Here is a 16,510-nt window from a genome sequence, read left to right as displayed (position 1 = left end):
TGGAAGTGCATTTTTGTTGGAAATTTGATAAACGAAAGGATGATAGTGATGGTGATGGTGATGGTGACGGTGATGGTGATGGTGATGGTGACGGTGGTGATGGTGATGATGGTGGTGTTGGTGACGGTGATGATGGTGGTGGTGGTGGGGGTGGTAGTGGTTGGTGATGGTGATGATGATGGAGATGGTGATGGTAATGCTAATGGTGATGGTGATGGTGATGGTGATGGTTGTGATGGTGATGATGATTGATGGTGGTGTACTTGGTGGTAATGATGATGATAGTGACGATTGTGGTGACGATGGTGATGATGGGAATGGTGATGGGGATGGTGATGGGGATGGTGATGGGAATGGTGATGGTATGGTGATGGTGGTGGTGGTTATAGTGGTGGTTATGGTGGTGGTAATGGTGATGGTGATGGTGATGGTGATGGTGGTGGTGATAGTGATAGTGGTGGTGATGGTGATGGTGATGGTGGTGGTGATGGTGATGGTGATGGTGATGGTGGTGGTGATGGTAGTGATAGTGATGGTAGTGGTGGCTGTGGTAGTGATGGTGATGGTGATGGTGATGATGATGGTGTTGTTGGTGATGGTGATGATAGTGGTGTTTGTGGTGACGATGGTGATTACGGTGGTAGTGATGGTGATGGTGATGGTGATGGTGGTGATGGTTGTGGTGGTGATGGTGATGATGATGGTAGTGGGGTTTTGGTTGGTGATATGACGGTGAAGGTGATGGTGGTTGTGGTGGTTGGTGATGGTGATGGTGATGATGATGGAGATGGTGATGGTAATGCTAATGGTGATGGTGATGATTGATGGTGGTGTACTTGGTGGTTATGATGATGATAGTGACGATTGTGGTGACGATGGTGATGATGGTGGTGGTGATGGTGATGGTGATGGGGATGGGGATTGTGATGGTGATGGTCATGGTCATGGTCATGGTGATGGTGGTGATGGTGGTGGTTGTGGTGGTTGGTGCTGGCGATGGTGATGGTAATTGAGATGGTGATGGTGATGGTAATGTTGATTGGGATGGTGACGATGATAGTGATTGTGATGGTAATGGTGATGCTGATGGTAATGGCGATGGTGATGGTAGTGTTGATTGGGATGATTATGATGATGGGGATAGTAGTGCTGATTGGGATAGTGATGGTGCTGGTGATGGCGATGGTGATGTTGATGGTCACAGGTGATGGTGATGGTGATGGTGATGGTAATGGCGATGGTGATGGCGATGGTGATGGTGATGGTTGTGATGGTGATGATGATTGATGGTGGTGTACTTGGTGGTAATGATGATGATAGTGACGATTGTGGTGACGATGGTGATGATGGTGATGGTGATGGTGGTGGTGATAGTGATAGTGGTGGTGATGGTGATGGTGGTGGTGATGGTGGTGATGGTGGTAATGGTGGTGATAGTGATGGTAGTGGTTGCTGTGGTAGTGATGGTAATGGTGATATTGGTGATGGTGATGAAAGTGATGATTGTGGTGATGATGGTGATTACGGTGGTGGTGATGGTGATGGTGATGGTGATGGTGGTGATGGTGATGATGGTGGTGGTGGTGTTGGTTGTGGCGGTGATGGTGATGGTGATGGTGGTGGGGTTTTGGTTGGTGATGTGACAGTGAAGGTGATGGTGGTTGTGGTGGTTGGTGATGGTGATGGTGATGATGGTGATGGTAGTGGTGGTTGTGGTGGTTGTGGTGGTTGTGGTGGTGATATCAATGGTGATGGTAATGGTGATGGTGATGGTGATGGTGATGGTGATGGTGATGGTGATGGTGATGGTGATGGTGATGGTGGTGATGGTGGTGGTTGTGATGGTAATGCTGATGCTGATGGTAATGGCGATGGTGATGGTAGTGTTGATTGGGATGATTATGATGATGGGGATAGTAGTGTTGATTGGGATGATGGTGCTGGTGATGGCGATGGTGATGTTGATGGTCACAGGTGATGGTGATGATGATGGTGATGGTGTTGGTGGTTGTTGGTGGTGGTGATGGTGATGACGGTAGAGGAAATGGTGGTGGTGGTGATGCTGATAATGCTATTGAGGTGCATTTCATGAACAAAGCAGCGAGACTAGTATTGACATTAAAGACGGGAAGCGAAAATAAGGAAGATTTGAAAATGAAACAAAATTGTGTTTTACATTTTATGTTCATAACGAAGATTAGGAAAGACTAAAATGATAACTGTTACACTATCGACGGTAATATAAAATGGAGAAAACACACAAATGTGATGGGTTGAAAAAGGAAACTATAAGTGCATCAAGTCACGGTGATGATCACGATAACGTCAGTGACGATGACGACGGTGATGTACGGTCAAACTTAATGTGTCCGTTATTGACAGGTGGCCGCTAAGGCAGGTTTGACTGTACGGTAATGATGTCTGGAAATGATGTTTGATAATTTCCAGTCATATCTTTCTTATGATTATGTCTCTCATGTCATGGTAAATTAGAAGAACATCTAATAGACGAAGTTAGTCAACCAGAACATGCTATTTTCTTTTAATAACCTAACAAGAAAATTGTCTTTAGATGTTTATTAGACCGGGCATCTCTTTTGTTTTTCACAAGCATTTTTGGCTCTTTATCAGATATTACTTGGCATTCGAAATCAACTTTCTCGCTGCATGCACATTTTTTTTTCTTTTAACCGTCTTGTTTAGCCGACCAGCAAAGAAATATGATGTAAATTGCTGCTAGGATTTCTATCGACTTTGCCCCTTTTAATGTCGTACATTTTCATGATATATCTAATGGCTCGTGCCGACGGGTAGTCCCGGTTTTCTTTGTCGGCAGCCGAGCGAAAGTCTGTATCAGGCCTAATGGGACATCGGATGAAACGCAATGGACATTTTAACTGGCTCGTTACGACTTTGCTTCTTTACAACTTCGCGGCATTTGAAGAGCACCGAAACCAGAGCAGTGGGACTATTGGTATGACTCACTGAATCCGACATGGGTTGTTACGGCGGCAGTCCGCATTTGATTGCGTAATTTCTGGTAATTGTGCCACATCCATCTTAGCCAGCAATGTGACGAAAGTTATTACTCCTTGCTTCAAAATGATTCCGCTTAGCTCTGTCTCTAATTCTCCCACTGTCTCTCTCTCTCTTTTTCCTCCAGTCTCTTCGTCGTTTCATAGTTATGTGATTTCTTGTAGATGATGACAGGCATAATTTCATCTAAAGATATTAGACCGCAATGTCTGTCCAATCGCGAGTTTCATTGAAATCAAATGTTGCAGGGGAAAAAAATTAACAAATTCAACGAAACAAACTTTGAGTTTCAGAATGCTTCCACTCCGAAACATTCTAATTGCGCAGGTTAAAATGCAGTTTTGCGGCAACACAATATTGTTCATTGGCGCACGGAATGCCAGTGCTTTCGAAACTTATCAGACGCTCAACTACATTACGTGATCAAACAGCTGAACAAGGAAGCAATTGCATGTAATTGCTTGTAAGCTAGCAGCCACGGAAGCGATAGCACTAAGCACCCTTCGAAGGAATCAGGCAGTAGAGGTACAGCACCTTGCCCCTATTATAGCTCTTTATGTGCCATGGTGTAAACCCCCTGTGTGCCACATTATTCTTAGACACTAATGTAGCCATGCTTTGGGTAAACAATCCGCATTTTCAAATCTCTAAAGTTAAAGTAGATTTTTGTTACCTTGGAAATGTAATGAGCACAGTTGTCGAGATAATGCCAAGCTTTGCTTTGATGTAAATTGTATGTCAAATCTACGATCGTTTTTCTTTCAAATGACCAGTAGCCATATTATTGTAGAGGCATTACTTTTGCACGCAAAACAGTTCCAGAAACTTATAACTTACAAGCAAATCCAGTAGGGAACACCACTTGATAGCCAATCACCACATAAAATCAAGCTTATTAATTACATTTTTTTAATTTAGTTTTAATCGTCCAATAAAAACCTTTATCATATAAAGTTTTATATATATTTTATTATATAACCTTTTATTTAAGAAAAGAACCACGTATTGATTGCTACGTATATTCTCGTATTATTATACAGCGTCCTCATGTAATAAAGCTATGTCCGCGATTATATCTCTAGTAGGCCTAAATTGTTCTTTCTCGCGTCACTCTCTCTCTCTCTCCCTCCCTCTCTCTCCCTCGAAATACTTCCGACGAGATCGCTGTCTCTGGTAAATGTTTTTGTCTGTTTTGTTTGTTCCGTTCTGTTCTCGTACTGTTATGTCAGTTTTGTCTCATTTTGTCTCATCTCATAGTCAACTCTCTGTTGTACTGTTACTCCTATTTCAGTCCCGTTTCATGTTTTTACGTGTGTACATGTGTCTGTTTTGTTGATCTGTCTCTCTAGTGGGCTTCAAGACCTTCTCTTTGCTTTCAACTGATGTTTTTCTTCTGAGGGGCCCACATTCTACAAGCTTTGTCTCTTTAGTGGGTCCCTCCATTTTTCGAATTATGCACAATGTTTACTTACTTCAAATCTCTTGAGTTTTATGATGATGTGTAATTATAGCAAGGTGCTACAATCATTGTATATTCTTTTCATTCTACATATAGTTTTACGCACCTTATTTTCTGTTACCAAAAAAGAAGAAGTGATGTTTATATGTTCTTGTCAAAAAATGAAATAAAACATTGAATTGAAAAAAACAATACAGGAAATTCATTGTGAGATTTTTACATATCAATGACGAAGCAAAGCAAATACAATATATACACAGAGAGAACAACACGGAATAGTACTTGATAGATTGATAAATAACCGAACATGTATGCAAAGTTAAACTGAAAAGACCAATCCTATAAAAACGTGGCATAAAAACCGACTCCATTGGCATGATGTTAAAAACTCCAGAAATCTTCCCTGTTGATACGTTCCCAATCTCAGCCCCCCCCCCCATGTCAGCCCGCGATAAACTGAAACTCAAACCAACTCGCCCTAAAATACAACACAAGTAATGCCTGCGGCAAGAATGAAATCACGAGAGACGCTTTCATCGTACTGTGGCATTTGGCGATTTATCTGTCCGTTTGGGTGGCTTTGTGCTTTTGAGCAGAATATGCGAAGTTGGCACGCCGTCGACTGAGTTGGAGGTGCGAACGTGGCACCTAGGAGACGCACTACCACTGCTGCAGGGGGACTCGAACCCAGGGTCCTCCAGAATGAGATTCGCTTTCTCATCCAATGGGCCAAAAGCCTCTAATCCACGGCCATGAAATACCTCCCTCACGACATTGTATGAAATGTGCATGTGACGTTTCTACAACTGGAAGACATTAAAAAGACTGACTGAGAAAAAAAAAGTCAAACCACTCCATGAAACTCTTTCTTCCTTCTCTAACCACGAAAGGCATATCATATCTGACATATATGTCAGATATATAATATATCATATTAGAATGACATTGTTATACCGATAAGTTCTAGTGGAAGTTAAAGGGATGGTATAGTTTTGGTTGAGATGATGATTCGGATTTCAACATTTTGTGAGATACTAGAAAAGCACTAAAATGTTAAAGACGCACAATTCTAAGACGAATTCAAAGTTTATTCCATGAAAACCGGTTTTGTTTTTTTTTATTGTTTTTTTTTTTAATGGCTGATATATCAACAACAAAAAGTAAAACAAAGCGATCCTGATAATGCCGGGTGAGTCCCATCTTTTATTATGATTGCTTTGTTTTGGATATCTCAGCCATTTCAAAACTAATTTTCATTAGATAGACTCTGAACTTCGCTTAGAATTATAATATGCTCTCTCCTATTTCATCTTTAAAAAAAAAACATCATAAAAAACCGTTGGAAACCTGAAGCCTCATCTCAAGCGAATTTATATACCAACCTTTTAAAGGACTTTCAAGAGAAGATGACTTTAGAGAGTTTAATTAGTGAAAAGGAGTTGTATAGAATAATGAAAAAAAAAACAGCCAATTCATATTGGTGTTTATCTTGCTTTAAGTGCTTTTCCATAAACTACTTTTATGTAATAAAAAGTGACTGTGTAAGAGACAGCGAGAAAGATAGAAAACGAGAATGAGAGAGAGAGGGAGAGGGGTAGAGGGAGAGATGGAAGAGCACATTGATTTGACAAGATTCAATTTTCTTTTTTTTTCCAGAAGAATGTGGTGGTAATAATATTATTTAGGGGAGAGGGGAATGCAACCATACGTCGCTTAAGTTATTGGTGTATGCAAAAAGAGAGAAAAGTTTCGTATCACAACAAACGTTTTCTGATATGTTATCATTAGCATGGCAAATTAAGCTGCCCCACTATTAACTGATCTTATAGACTGCAAATATTTATCCAAATGATAATGCTAATTTTCTTTGTCTTCGTGTGTGCGTGTCTTCGCGTCCTTAAATGCTACCTGTAATAGAAAGTTGACATTGCTGTCCAATACGGAGTATTAGAAACGATGTTTGAGTCCAACTTTGCTCAATGTAGTTCCTCTCAAATCAAATGCATGTAGTTACTCGAGGTGAAGTTTACCTTATTTTGCTTCGAAGTGTTACAAATCTATGTGGGGGGAAAATGATTCTGACCCTGAACTTAAACTTCCATCTGGATTCGGATGCTACGTCATGCGCGTGTCAGACGAGTCCCCCTATGGCTTTAAGCTCGCGCGATACAAAATGAACGAACGTCGGCTCGTCCAAAGCTACGACAAAGGTATACGGACTTCAATAGAGGCCGCGACTACAGTTGTCTCCGGTGACAAGACCAACTCTCATCGCGGATCGGCCCCGTTTGTCATTCTAGCCCTGCCGCTAATCCGCAACCAGGGCAAGAACACATAGCTCTCCCAAGCTGGCAGATAGTTCGACAGACAGAGAGGATTAAAGTGCAATCCCCAGTCCGTGTACAAGATGACTTTAATAAAAGACAACATAACACTCGGGGAGATATAACGCTGAAAGTTTCCCGAGAATTTTGCAAAGAGTAACGCCAGACTAAAAGTCCTGCAAGGTTGTTTGCCTGCTTGCTACAGCGTTTTTTACTACACTGTAAAAACATCGGTGTTAGATTTAACACCACGGGTGTTAAATCTAACACCGATCAAACTTCAATAAAGGACCACACCCACAGGTGTTAAAAATGCACTGTGATGGTGTTGAAAAGTGTTCACCTGACACTTCGTGGTGTTAATTTGACACTGCACCTGGTGTTATTTTGACACTGTACTGGTGTTAATTCAAAAATGACACCACATGGTGCTGATTTGATATTTGCTGGTGTTAATATCAATGATTTAACACCCGTCCAGCTTCAATAAGGGACCACACCAGCTGGTGTTACTTTGGTGTAAATTTATTTTCACATTTTTTCAAAAATCTAGTATTTTAATGTAAAATTCTTGATCGTCTTGTTTAAATTAAAAATGAACAAGAAGTGCAGTTACTAAGAAACTCTTCAAAAAACAGTTTAAAATTTGGAAATGACACCCGTAGGTGTTAATTTTATTAACACCATAAATGAGCACCGAAAATTTAACACCAGCTCGGTGTTCACTATTTAACACCGGACTTTTTGCAGTGTATAGTCACACATTTTAATAGCGATGTCATGGCCGTACATAATTTCTTCCTTTGATTCTGAAATCACATCTGACGTGAATTCATGTCAAATTAATGGAATGTAGACTCATCACATCGATCTACAGATGTGACGATTTCGTTACAATGACTTTAGAAGGGCAAGATGGTAATAGTTGCTGAATCACTGACGGAAATAATAATATTTGACTTTTTTATGCTAAACTGATGGTGGGTGTTGTGTTTAGTCATTCATCACCCTATAGCAACTTTGCATAAGGATGGTTGTGACTGCTGTATTCGGTTTATGAAAGCATTTAAATTTTCGAAACATCATATCCTTTTCAATTTAGTCCAATGTTAATTTAGATATTAGTTCTGTATGCTGAACTTGTTTTTTTTATTTTTATTTCGTGTCGCATTAACCGCGGAGTTAAAAGCTTCGCCTTAAGAGCAGACAATGCGTTCCTCGCGTTCTATAGCTTAGCTGGCTAACCACAGAGTTGCATTTCTAGAGTAATACAGTTGCAATCATATGGTTACACAGGCCTAGATTTTTGAATAGGTATATTAATCAACAGGTACTTAATGTATTCTCTATAAGAATCTAATTCGCAACATCCTTTTCACGCTATCCGCCGCGTTCTCGTTGTCATTTAATTATCTCACGTAGGCCTACTGTAATTTTTCATCTAACTTTGATAGCTAGGATTACATTTGGGTTGAAATATAGATAACTGGAGAGATAGGATGATTGATGCAGTAGTAAATTAGGAAAAAAAAAAACACTGATTTTGAGAGCGCATACCTAGCTCCTCCAATCATCTTATTTCAGTTCATAATGTGATTTTCACCCTATTCATAGTAGTATGTCATAGCCCTATATTCATGTAATCTGCATTATTAGATTCCTTGATCATCAAAAGATACCCTTATTACTTGGAAATACATTGACATCCTCATTAGTTCACAGTGATAAATGATCCTTTAAAAAAGCTCCTGAATCCAGATGGTGATCCGGATAACTACCAGAATATAATCATTTTTTTTTTCTTGTGTCATTATCAATTTTAGTGACAATTTCATTTCAATCTGTTCATAACTTATTGAGTTATTTTGCAATCAAGCAGACAAGCAAGACAAATATATAATCCTTGGTGGCGGTAATTACGTTTCATTTTGATTCAACAGACGACTATGACAATGATGATGACAGTGATTATGATCGTGGGGTGACGAAGGTTATAGTAGTACCGGCAATGAGGATGAAGTTCATGTAGAAGAGGGAGAAGAGGAGGAGGAAGAGTAAGAGGAGGAAGAGGAGGAAGAGGAAATGAAAGAGGAGGAGGAGGAAGAGAAGAAGGAAGAGGAGGATGAGGAAGAGGAGGAGGAAGAGGAGGAAGGGAAGGAGGAGGGGGAGAAGGAGGAGAAAGAGGAGGAAGAGAATTAAGGAGGAGGTGGAGAAGGAAGAGGAGGTGGAAGAAGAGGAAGAGGAGGAGGAGGAAGATGAGGAGGAAGAGAAGGAGAAGGGGAAGGAGAGGGGGAAGAGCGGAAAACAAGAGTAAGAGGAGGAAGAGGAGGAGTAGGTTGATTAGGAGGAGGAAAAAGAAGAGGAGGAAGAGGAGGACGAGAAAGAGGAGGAAGGGGGGGGGGGGGGGTAGGGGACACCGGAAGAGGAAGAAGAGGTGATGACAGTTATGATGTAGTATTACTGAAATTTATCTTGAGACACTCCGGGCGCATTGATGTACAATGGCATGCAAAGCCATGACCAAGGCATATTCTTATTTGATACCACATTACAACTGCAACAACTACAGCAGCAATCTTGGCAATTGCTACTACCACTACTACTACGTTGCTGCTGCTACTACTACTGCTATTGCTACTGCTACTGCTACCACTACCGATAATAATGACTACAATGATGACAATATTCTACAACTACAGCTACTTAACTACCACAGTTACAGAAGCAACAAGTATAGTGATAGATAAAAGAATATACAATAGATCTAAAGCAACAACGAGAGGTCACTATTATTCGAAGTTTGCTGAAAATAGGCATGCCCGGTGAATAACCGACATTTCAAATACGCATGAGAGATAGTGCGATGAGTTATGATACGAATTGTCAGTGGGTCATCTTTAACTTACGAGGGTGCCATTTGCTTATTCATATCGGTATTTTTACTTTTAATGTCTGGCGAGAGACCGTAAGAACCGTCCGCTTTATGTTATCAAGCCATTAGGAATTAAACATGGCGTCGAGGGATTTTATAAAGCATCCCTCGCTGTCCGGATACTATCTCGTTAAGGAAAGCAAACATACACACTTCTCGGGTTAATTGCGGACATCGAGCAGAGCCATTCTTACCTCTCAGTGACCATATTATACTGTTTGAAACAGAAGAAATAGCCATGGATGCGAGTTTGTGATTTATGGTGATACGAACCAATCAGAGCTCACGAACCGTTTAAGTCATTAGCGGGGGCCATCAGCAAGAGGATCAATTCGCTCCCCTAACTGTCTGAGGCTTACATTTCCATCAACAATGATGATGGTATTTATCATTTGCCCATGAAGTACCAGATCATAAACGCAGACTCATCTTCTTCTTTATTTTCATCATGCAGCGCGCATTCTGTTTCTCTCTACCCGCCTTACGTATCTCAAGACTAAACCATGGAGCTGTAGTAGCTCCATGGGCAAACTGACCTTTCAAGAATCACAGAGCAAAAGAAAGGAACGCGGAAAAAGTAGAAAATTCATTTGTGTATTTCTTCTTAACGACCCCTACCCCCCCCCCTTAAAAGAAGAAGAAACAAACACACCCTTTCTTGTCAGATGATACCTTATACCAGTAAATCTGACCTGGGCTAGATGTGCAGAAGTCAAGGCTGATAATCTTAAATATCTTCAATGAAGGGATCAACTCAATTGGGCTTGGCTTTGCCCCCCTCAATCTCCCCCTTCCTACCACTTTCTGACCTCTCACACCCTTGCACTTCCCCCTTCACTCTTTTTTTGTGGTAAGTTTACCTGTGAGGCCCTCTCCGGGAGTGGAGGGGGAACGTTTTTCGTGCCCCTCGGCCAAAGCACGCAAAGTTTTCTCTTACTTGTACCTGTATATTTTTTCCCCATTTATTCGTAATGAGTTGTTTTTTTTTTTTTTTTGTTTTTTTTTTTGTCCTCACAACTAAATACTTTCACTTTGGATTTTATTTGTACATGTCAGTCAAATCATCTTCAACCCATGAGGCTCCAAAATTTTCGTTTTCCAGTTTCCGAATCCTTGCCAACCAAAACAGCATGAGATCAAAAAAGTTTGTATGATGGGTCATGTATTTCGTGCCTTTATTGAGTTAAATAACAAGGGCCTGTTCACTGGGTTTTACAGGATATTATGGTAAAACAACTGTAAAATTCACAGGATTAGAGGTGTCGTCTATACGCACGAGATTGAATGGCGTGGCCACAGACCACGCTCAATGTGGCTTACGGCTAATCCAAACCAAATTTGGCAAACAAAATAGTAATGGGAAGTAAAAGGTTCATTAAAATCAGATGCAAAATACAAAATTAAAGAGTTTTAGACAAAGTTCACATTTCACCAAATAGTGATGTCGATCCCAAACACAAATGAAAATTAGCTTTGGTGATCATGTCGTTCACTAAAAACTCTTTCACTGAAAAGTCATGTTTTGATTAATAATTAAGCAAACGGCAAACTCTCTTTCCTAAACTTTATTATGGCTATATTATTGTAAACATAGAATCGTTGTGAAGGATGCATGGATTTTTCATTCCATTCGAACCAAAAAAAAAAAAAAAAATCCATTGTACATGTATTGAAGGTTTGTGTGTGGGTCCATGCGAGCCTTGTCACGCAATGATGTTAATCTCACATCTAATTTTCATAATGGTTGCTACCACTTTCTTTTTTTCTTCTTCACGAGAGCATGGAACTTTAGGATTCCTCAGATATTTTTATTGTGGTCGGATTGTGATAAAACTTCCGTTCCACGTTGTTCATTTTTATTTGACTCTAATTTCAAAAAAGATAATTTTACCATGACGCGGAATTTCATCCTAGGACAGTTTTGAGTTCAGTTTGCTGCAACAGCAACAACGACAACAACAAAGATGATGATTATAATAATAACGATAGCACCATGCCAATAAAGTGCAGTAAAGTCAAGTATTATACGGAAATGATAGTTGAGGTGCCTCAATTGCTCAGATGGACACATTGAAGTGCTCCCTCCGGAGGGTCTCCACTATCATCATCACAGAGTAAGAAGAACGAAATGTGACAACTGGGATATATCTTGAATCAAGGATTAGTGATTTGTGGAGGTCAGTCAGGACATTAAGCAATTCTGACAAAAGAAAAGGAGTAATTATTTTAAAAAGTAATTGTATCGTACCGTTCAGATGCTGATTTGTTCGCTTCAGTGGTACATGACAGACCGGGTCACTCACCTGTCCGCCGCTCACCTAATCTCCAGTCCACCAGGTCAGAGTTGGAGGAACCACTTCGTTTAAACCTTTGACCACGTCTACGTCAGGGCGAGTGAGCATTGGCCGAGCAGAGCACACTCATTAAATTTGCTCCATTCACATATGGAAATTAAAGCAGTACAAAACAGTAATCAATAAGACACTGGGTTGACTCGCATCACGTCCATATTGCCACCATAGAATCCTTACAAGGACGGATGTCTTTCGGCGATTAACCCTCACTGTAAACGCAGAAAATTTCCTGGTACATTAATTTTCGCGTATTTCGCGCTACTTCCTGGATAGTGCGAATTCAAATACCCGCGAAAATATCTTCACAATTTTCTCTGCACATTTTGAATGGGTTTACAATTCCGCACCGCGAAATTAAAGAACCCGCAAATATGATTTTGAGAGGCTCAGCGCGAAAAATCAATCACTCGATGATGTCGACGTTTAAAGTATTCACTTTCTATGCGTGCTAAGTCAGGATGAGTTCCAGTCTCCCAGGGGAAAAGATATGTCCATTCCCCTACCCCCCCCCCCCCCCGAAATTTAAGCAGGGCATATTTTCATCATGCATCAACTTTTATAATATCCCGAACGTATATATACTTTAATATTTCACACTTGCGACGTTATTACTTCATTCTACCCATCAATGAGGATTCGTGTCTGGAAATGTATTATTTTTGTCTCCCCAAATGGGGTCTTCTTATCATTCTTTTGCAGCGAATCAAATGAATTATTTTCTAACTCTTGATGCAACTAGAAGAATAAGAAACTGATAATGGTGAGGTGATGGTGTTAGTGCTGATGATGATGATGATGACGATGATGATGATGATTGTGATGGTGATAATGATGGCGATGATAGCAAAGATAGTGACGACAAAGACGATGTTTAAGAACATGTACCGATGAAATTATCTTTGTTAATACATTTATATATTCAGTCATCAGGATTATCAGCAGTAGTTACAGAAAGCGGTAACCCGTGAAGGTACTAGTTAGCTGTAAGTTCCATTCGTTCTATTCTCGTTTAATCCGAATAAAAACAGACTGACATTCGTTAAAAAAAAAGTTTGAAAAGAAGTGACCCAAAACAGAAATGACTGAATGTGAATACATTATTTCTGCGACAGAACAATTTAGGATCCTCACTAAACTAAATCACCACGTTATGACAGAGATGTAGACCTACCGGAGCATTGCGCGTTCGATCGGCTCCGTTTCGTATTTCTCTGGTTATGGGGTTTGGGAGAATGCTGCAAAATAACCAACTCCTCGCTGTAAGATGGCGCTGTTTACAGGGCCCGTGCGTGAAAGACCTGGTTTCCTGCATACCAGTGATTTCTGCGAGTGGCCGTCTCTACCAATAGTTATAGAATGTACTTTTATAACATGAATGTGTCGTGGATAGGTGGTACGTTAGGGGGCTGTGATGATGTGGTGATAGACCCCAGGACTCAAATGAATGAGTGGACGCAGGATTGTAGTTCACTTGACTTTATTGGTGTCAGTAAATCGACACACAAAAAGAAAACCCTGCAAGAAACAGGAAAACAATCATAAGTTTGCATTCAACATTTCATTTCTTAATAAATTGATCCCTTTCCTTTTGCAATGCAAGAGCACTTCCCAAAATGTGAAAACTATATGTATATAATGTTGCTAAATCTACATATGTAATTACTTTCTATGCAGATCAAGATAGAAGCTATGATGCAATACACAATAAATTGTCTTCAACACTCGTGGACTCACTATCCACACAATTATCTCGAATATCCAAACTTCCCAAGATATCCACAAAACTCAACGACTCATTCATCGCCCGATACATGAACTAGTATTGTATCAATGAAACTCTAATCAACCACCATCTAAGCTCGCATGTACCATCTAAACATGCACTCGAATAAACAATTTAATCATTACCCCATAGCGACTATCATAAATCATGTACATACCAATAATTACTTCCATGTAAATCTGTTTCAGTTTCTGCATACCGAAAGCTTTCCCCCTTTTTAGCAATAGATAAATCACCAAAAAAATTCATAGTTGTATCATAAACAGTTGCACATTATACACAAAAATGATGAACAATTGCTCATAAATCATTCATGCCTACCCTAAGTCAGGTAGCAACTCGCTCTTTGAAAGTATGAACCCTCATCCTCAGACATGAGAACACCAGTACCGGAGGGCTGAACATCTCACCCATGGCACACTAAAAATAAATAAATTGATTCTTCAGTATACCACTGTACTATCATAGTGTTCATTTAGGAACACAAAAAATTCTCTTCTATCAAACTTTACACACATTTCTCAATCAACATTACAATCATTCAACTCAAAAAAATAAATCAATTATAGATTTACTTGACCATGCTTTGAATACAATACTCAACGAAATTATGATCATTCTATACATTAAAGCATGAAATTACTATAACAACCATTGATTAATTCATAAACTGGCGCCATGTAACATCATTAAATCATGGGCGCCGCCATCTTGAATAATCTAAAACATGGGCGCCACCATTTTGAACAATCTAAATCATGGCCGCCGCCATTTTGAATAATCTAAATCATGGCCGCCGCCATTTTGAATTGACTCAAATTAAAACACCCTCCACCTAAATTCACACTTTGACATACAATATATACCACAAATGATTTCTCAGTTCATATCATTTCCGTGAAAAGAACAAAGATCACGTCAACTCAAATTTCTCCCATTTACATTCCAACGGCCCTATTTATACTGTCATTAATTAGTTTAACTCAAACAAATTTCACCCGACATCTGTCAGTTTTATAACAATGTACACGTGTATACAATTAACTAATAACGTATTTTTATACTGTCACAAATCTCTTTCTCTTGATAGCTATAACACAATATAAAGGACTTACAGTTTGTCTTGTCCAAAAGAAACTCTGCCAAACCAAAAGACATCATAACAGGCAGCAAACAGCCAGACTCAACCCATTGCGGCAGGTTGCTTGTCCTAGCTACGGTGCGAGAGTGCGAAGTGAGGTGTGTGTCGTGCAGAGTGCAGTGCAAGTGTCCAAATTTCCCGCGGTACATACGAACAGCACAAAGGGCGCATTCATGTGCAACTCAACCCCTGGAAAATGACTAATATTCATCCGCCTACTGTCCATTTCTGTTTACAGCAAAATTTCACAAAATTATGAAAATTATCCTTCTCACTCCTCTTTCTAAACACACCAATCTAACCTTCCATTTTCCAACTACATATACCGAATTACGCATCACAAATAGGGAGTACATTAATTCCAGACACTAATTTCTGATACCTCGGTGACATGGTCCTCTTGAATACCTAAAACATTCCGAATTCCTGAATGTGATTACCAAGCACGTTCGACAAAAAGCGCTTTGTAAACAACTCCTGTTTCACAACATCTGTCTAATGAGCTGTAATAAACTCACAATAGGCTAGTAGTCTTCAATAAAGTATTTTCATCACTTTCTCAATTTCCATTTCCCGTCAAATGGTATACCAATGCCTATTTGATACCGTTAGAGTTTAAAAGTTCATTTGACTTATAACTTCGGTTACCAGGAAAGGTTGAGGATTTAGCTTAATTTTCACAATCATAATTTCACAGGTGGGATGATTCTTGTTATGTTTTTTGGATAAGACTTCGAAACTGTTTTCCTTTCAACCATGTAACATGTAAAAGGATAATACATTGTTTTTCTATTTCTGAAATAATGTTAATGAATAAAAAAAAAAGAAATCAAAGGACAATTGATTAATCAGTTAGTTTTTGTCATTTTCGTTTCATAAACTTGGGACTTAAAAACATATACCTGTCTTAGTTTATTGTCGAATGGATATGAAGTCACAATGGGATTGTTCACTACCTAACATTAATGATTTGTGCGCTTTTATTATATCATAATACTAATATGTGTTATGATATCAAATGCATTTTTGGAGGCTATAATATTGTAGCGGCACACAGAGGATACGCATTAATTTGTCAATGTATATCATAATTTATTACCGGGAGGAACGAATTGCTTGCCAATATACATGCATATAACGCCTACATCATTTGTATTATTTCGTTTGTTCGGAAATGCAAGTGCGTCATAAATGCAGCTATTAAGAATTTTTAGATACACAACCTTCGGTCGTAACTTCTGTGTTATCTACAGCAGAAATACCGAACAAATAGCGTGATCTCCGCTGTAGCAATTACGGATCATTACAGGTCGTGGATTCGTGTTCCGTAAGCAAGCTTCGTGCAATTATCTGCCAGTTGTAAAGATCGTTTACAATAGTTTCGTTGATTTTTTTTTTTACTGTGATGTCATAAAGCAGAGAACTATAGGTCAATGGCATTAATAGTCTATGAGTTTAAGGACCAATTTAGTTTTGATAGC

At 39.5% G+C, this 16,510-nt stretch overlaps 1 protein-coding gene across 1 annotated transcript in view; it reads left to right on the top strand.

The window, feature by feature from the left end:
• Positions 1-226: 226 nt before the first annotated feature.
• LOC140245272 (BMP-binding endothelial regulator protein-like) overlaps positions 227-16,510 on the top strand; it is a 157,470-nt gene continuing 141,186 nt past the window's right edge. The window contains exons 1-2 of the mRNA XM_072324856.1: positions 227-362; positions 859-1,005. Of these exons, the coding sequence (XP_072180957.1) occupies positions 227-362; positions 859-1,005 (283 nt within the window). The remainder of the gene's footprint in view (positions 363-858; positions 1,006-16,510) is intronic.

The sequence above is a fragment of the Diadema setosum genome, chromosome 22 (genome assembly GCF_964275005.1).
Source record: "Diadema setosum chromosome 22, eeDiaSeto1, whole genome shotgun sequence".
Taxonomy (NCBI): Eukaryota; Metazoa; Echinodermata; class Echinoidea; order Diadematoida; family Diadematidae; genus Diadema; species Diadema setosum.
The sequence above is the reverse complement of the archived record's forward strand: the minus strand, read 5'-3'. Positions and strand labels throughout refer to the sequence as shown.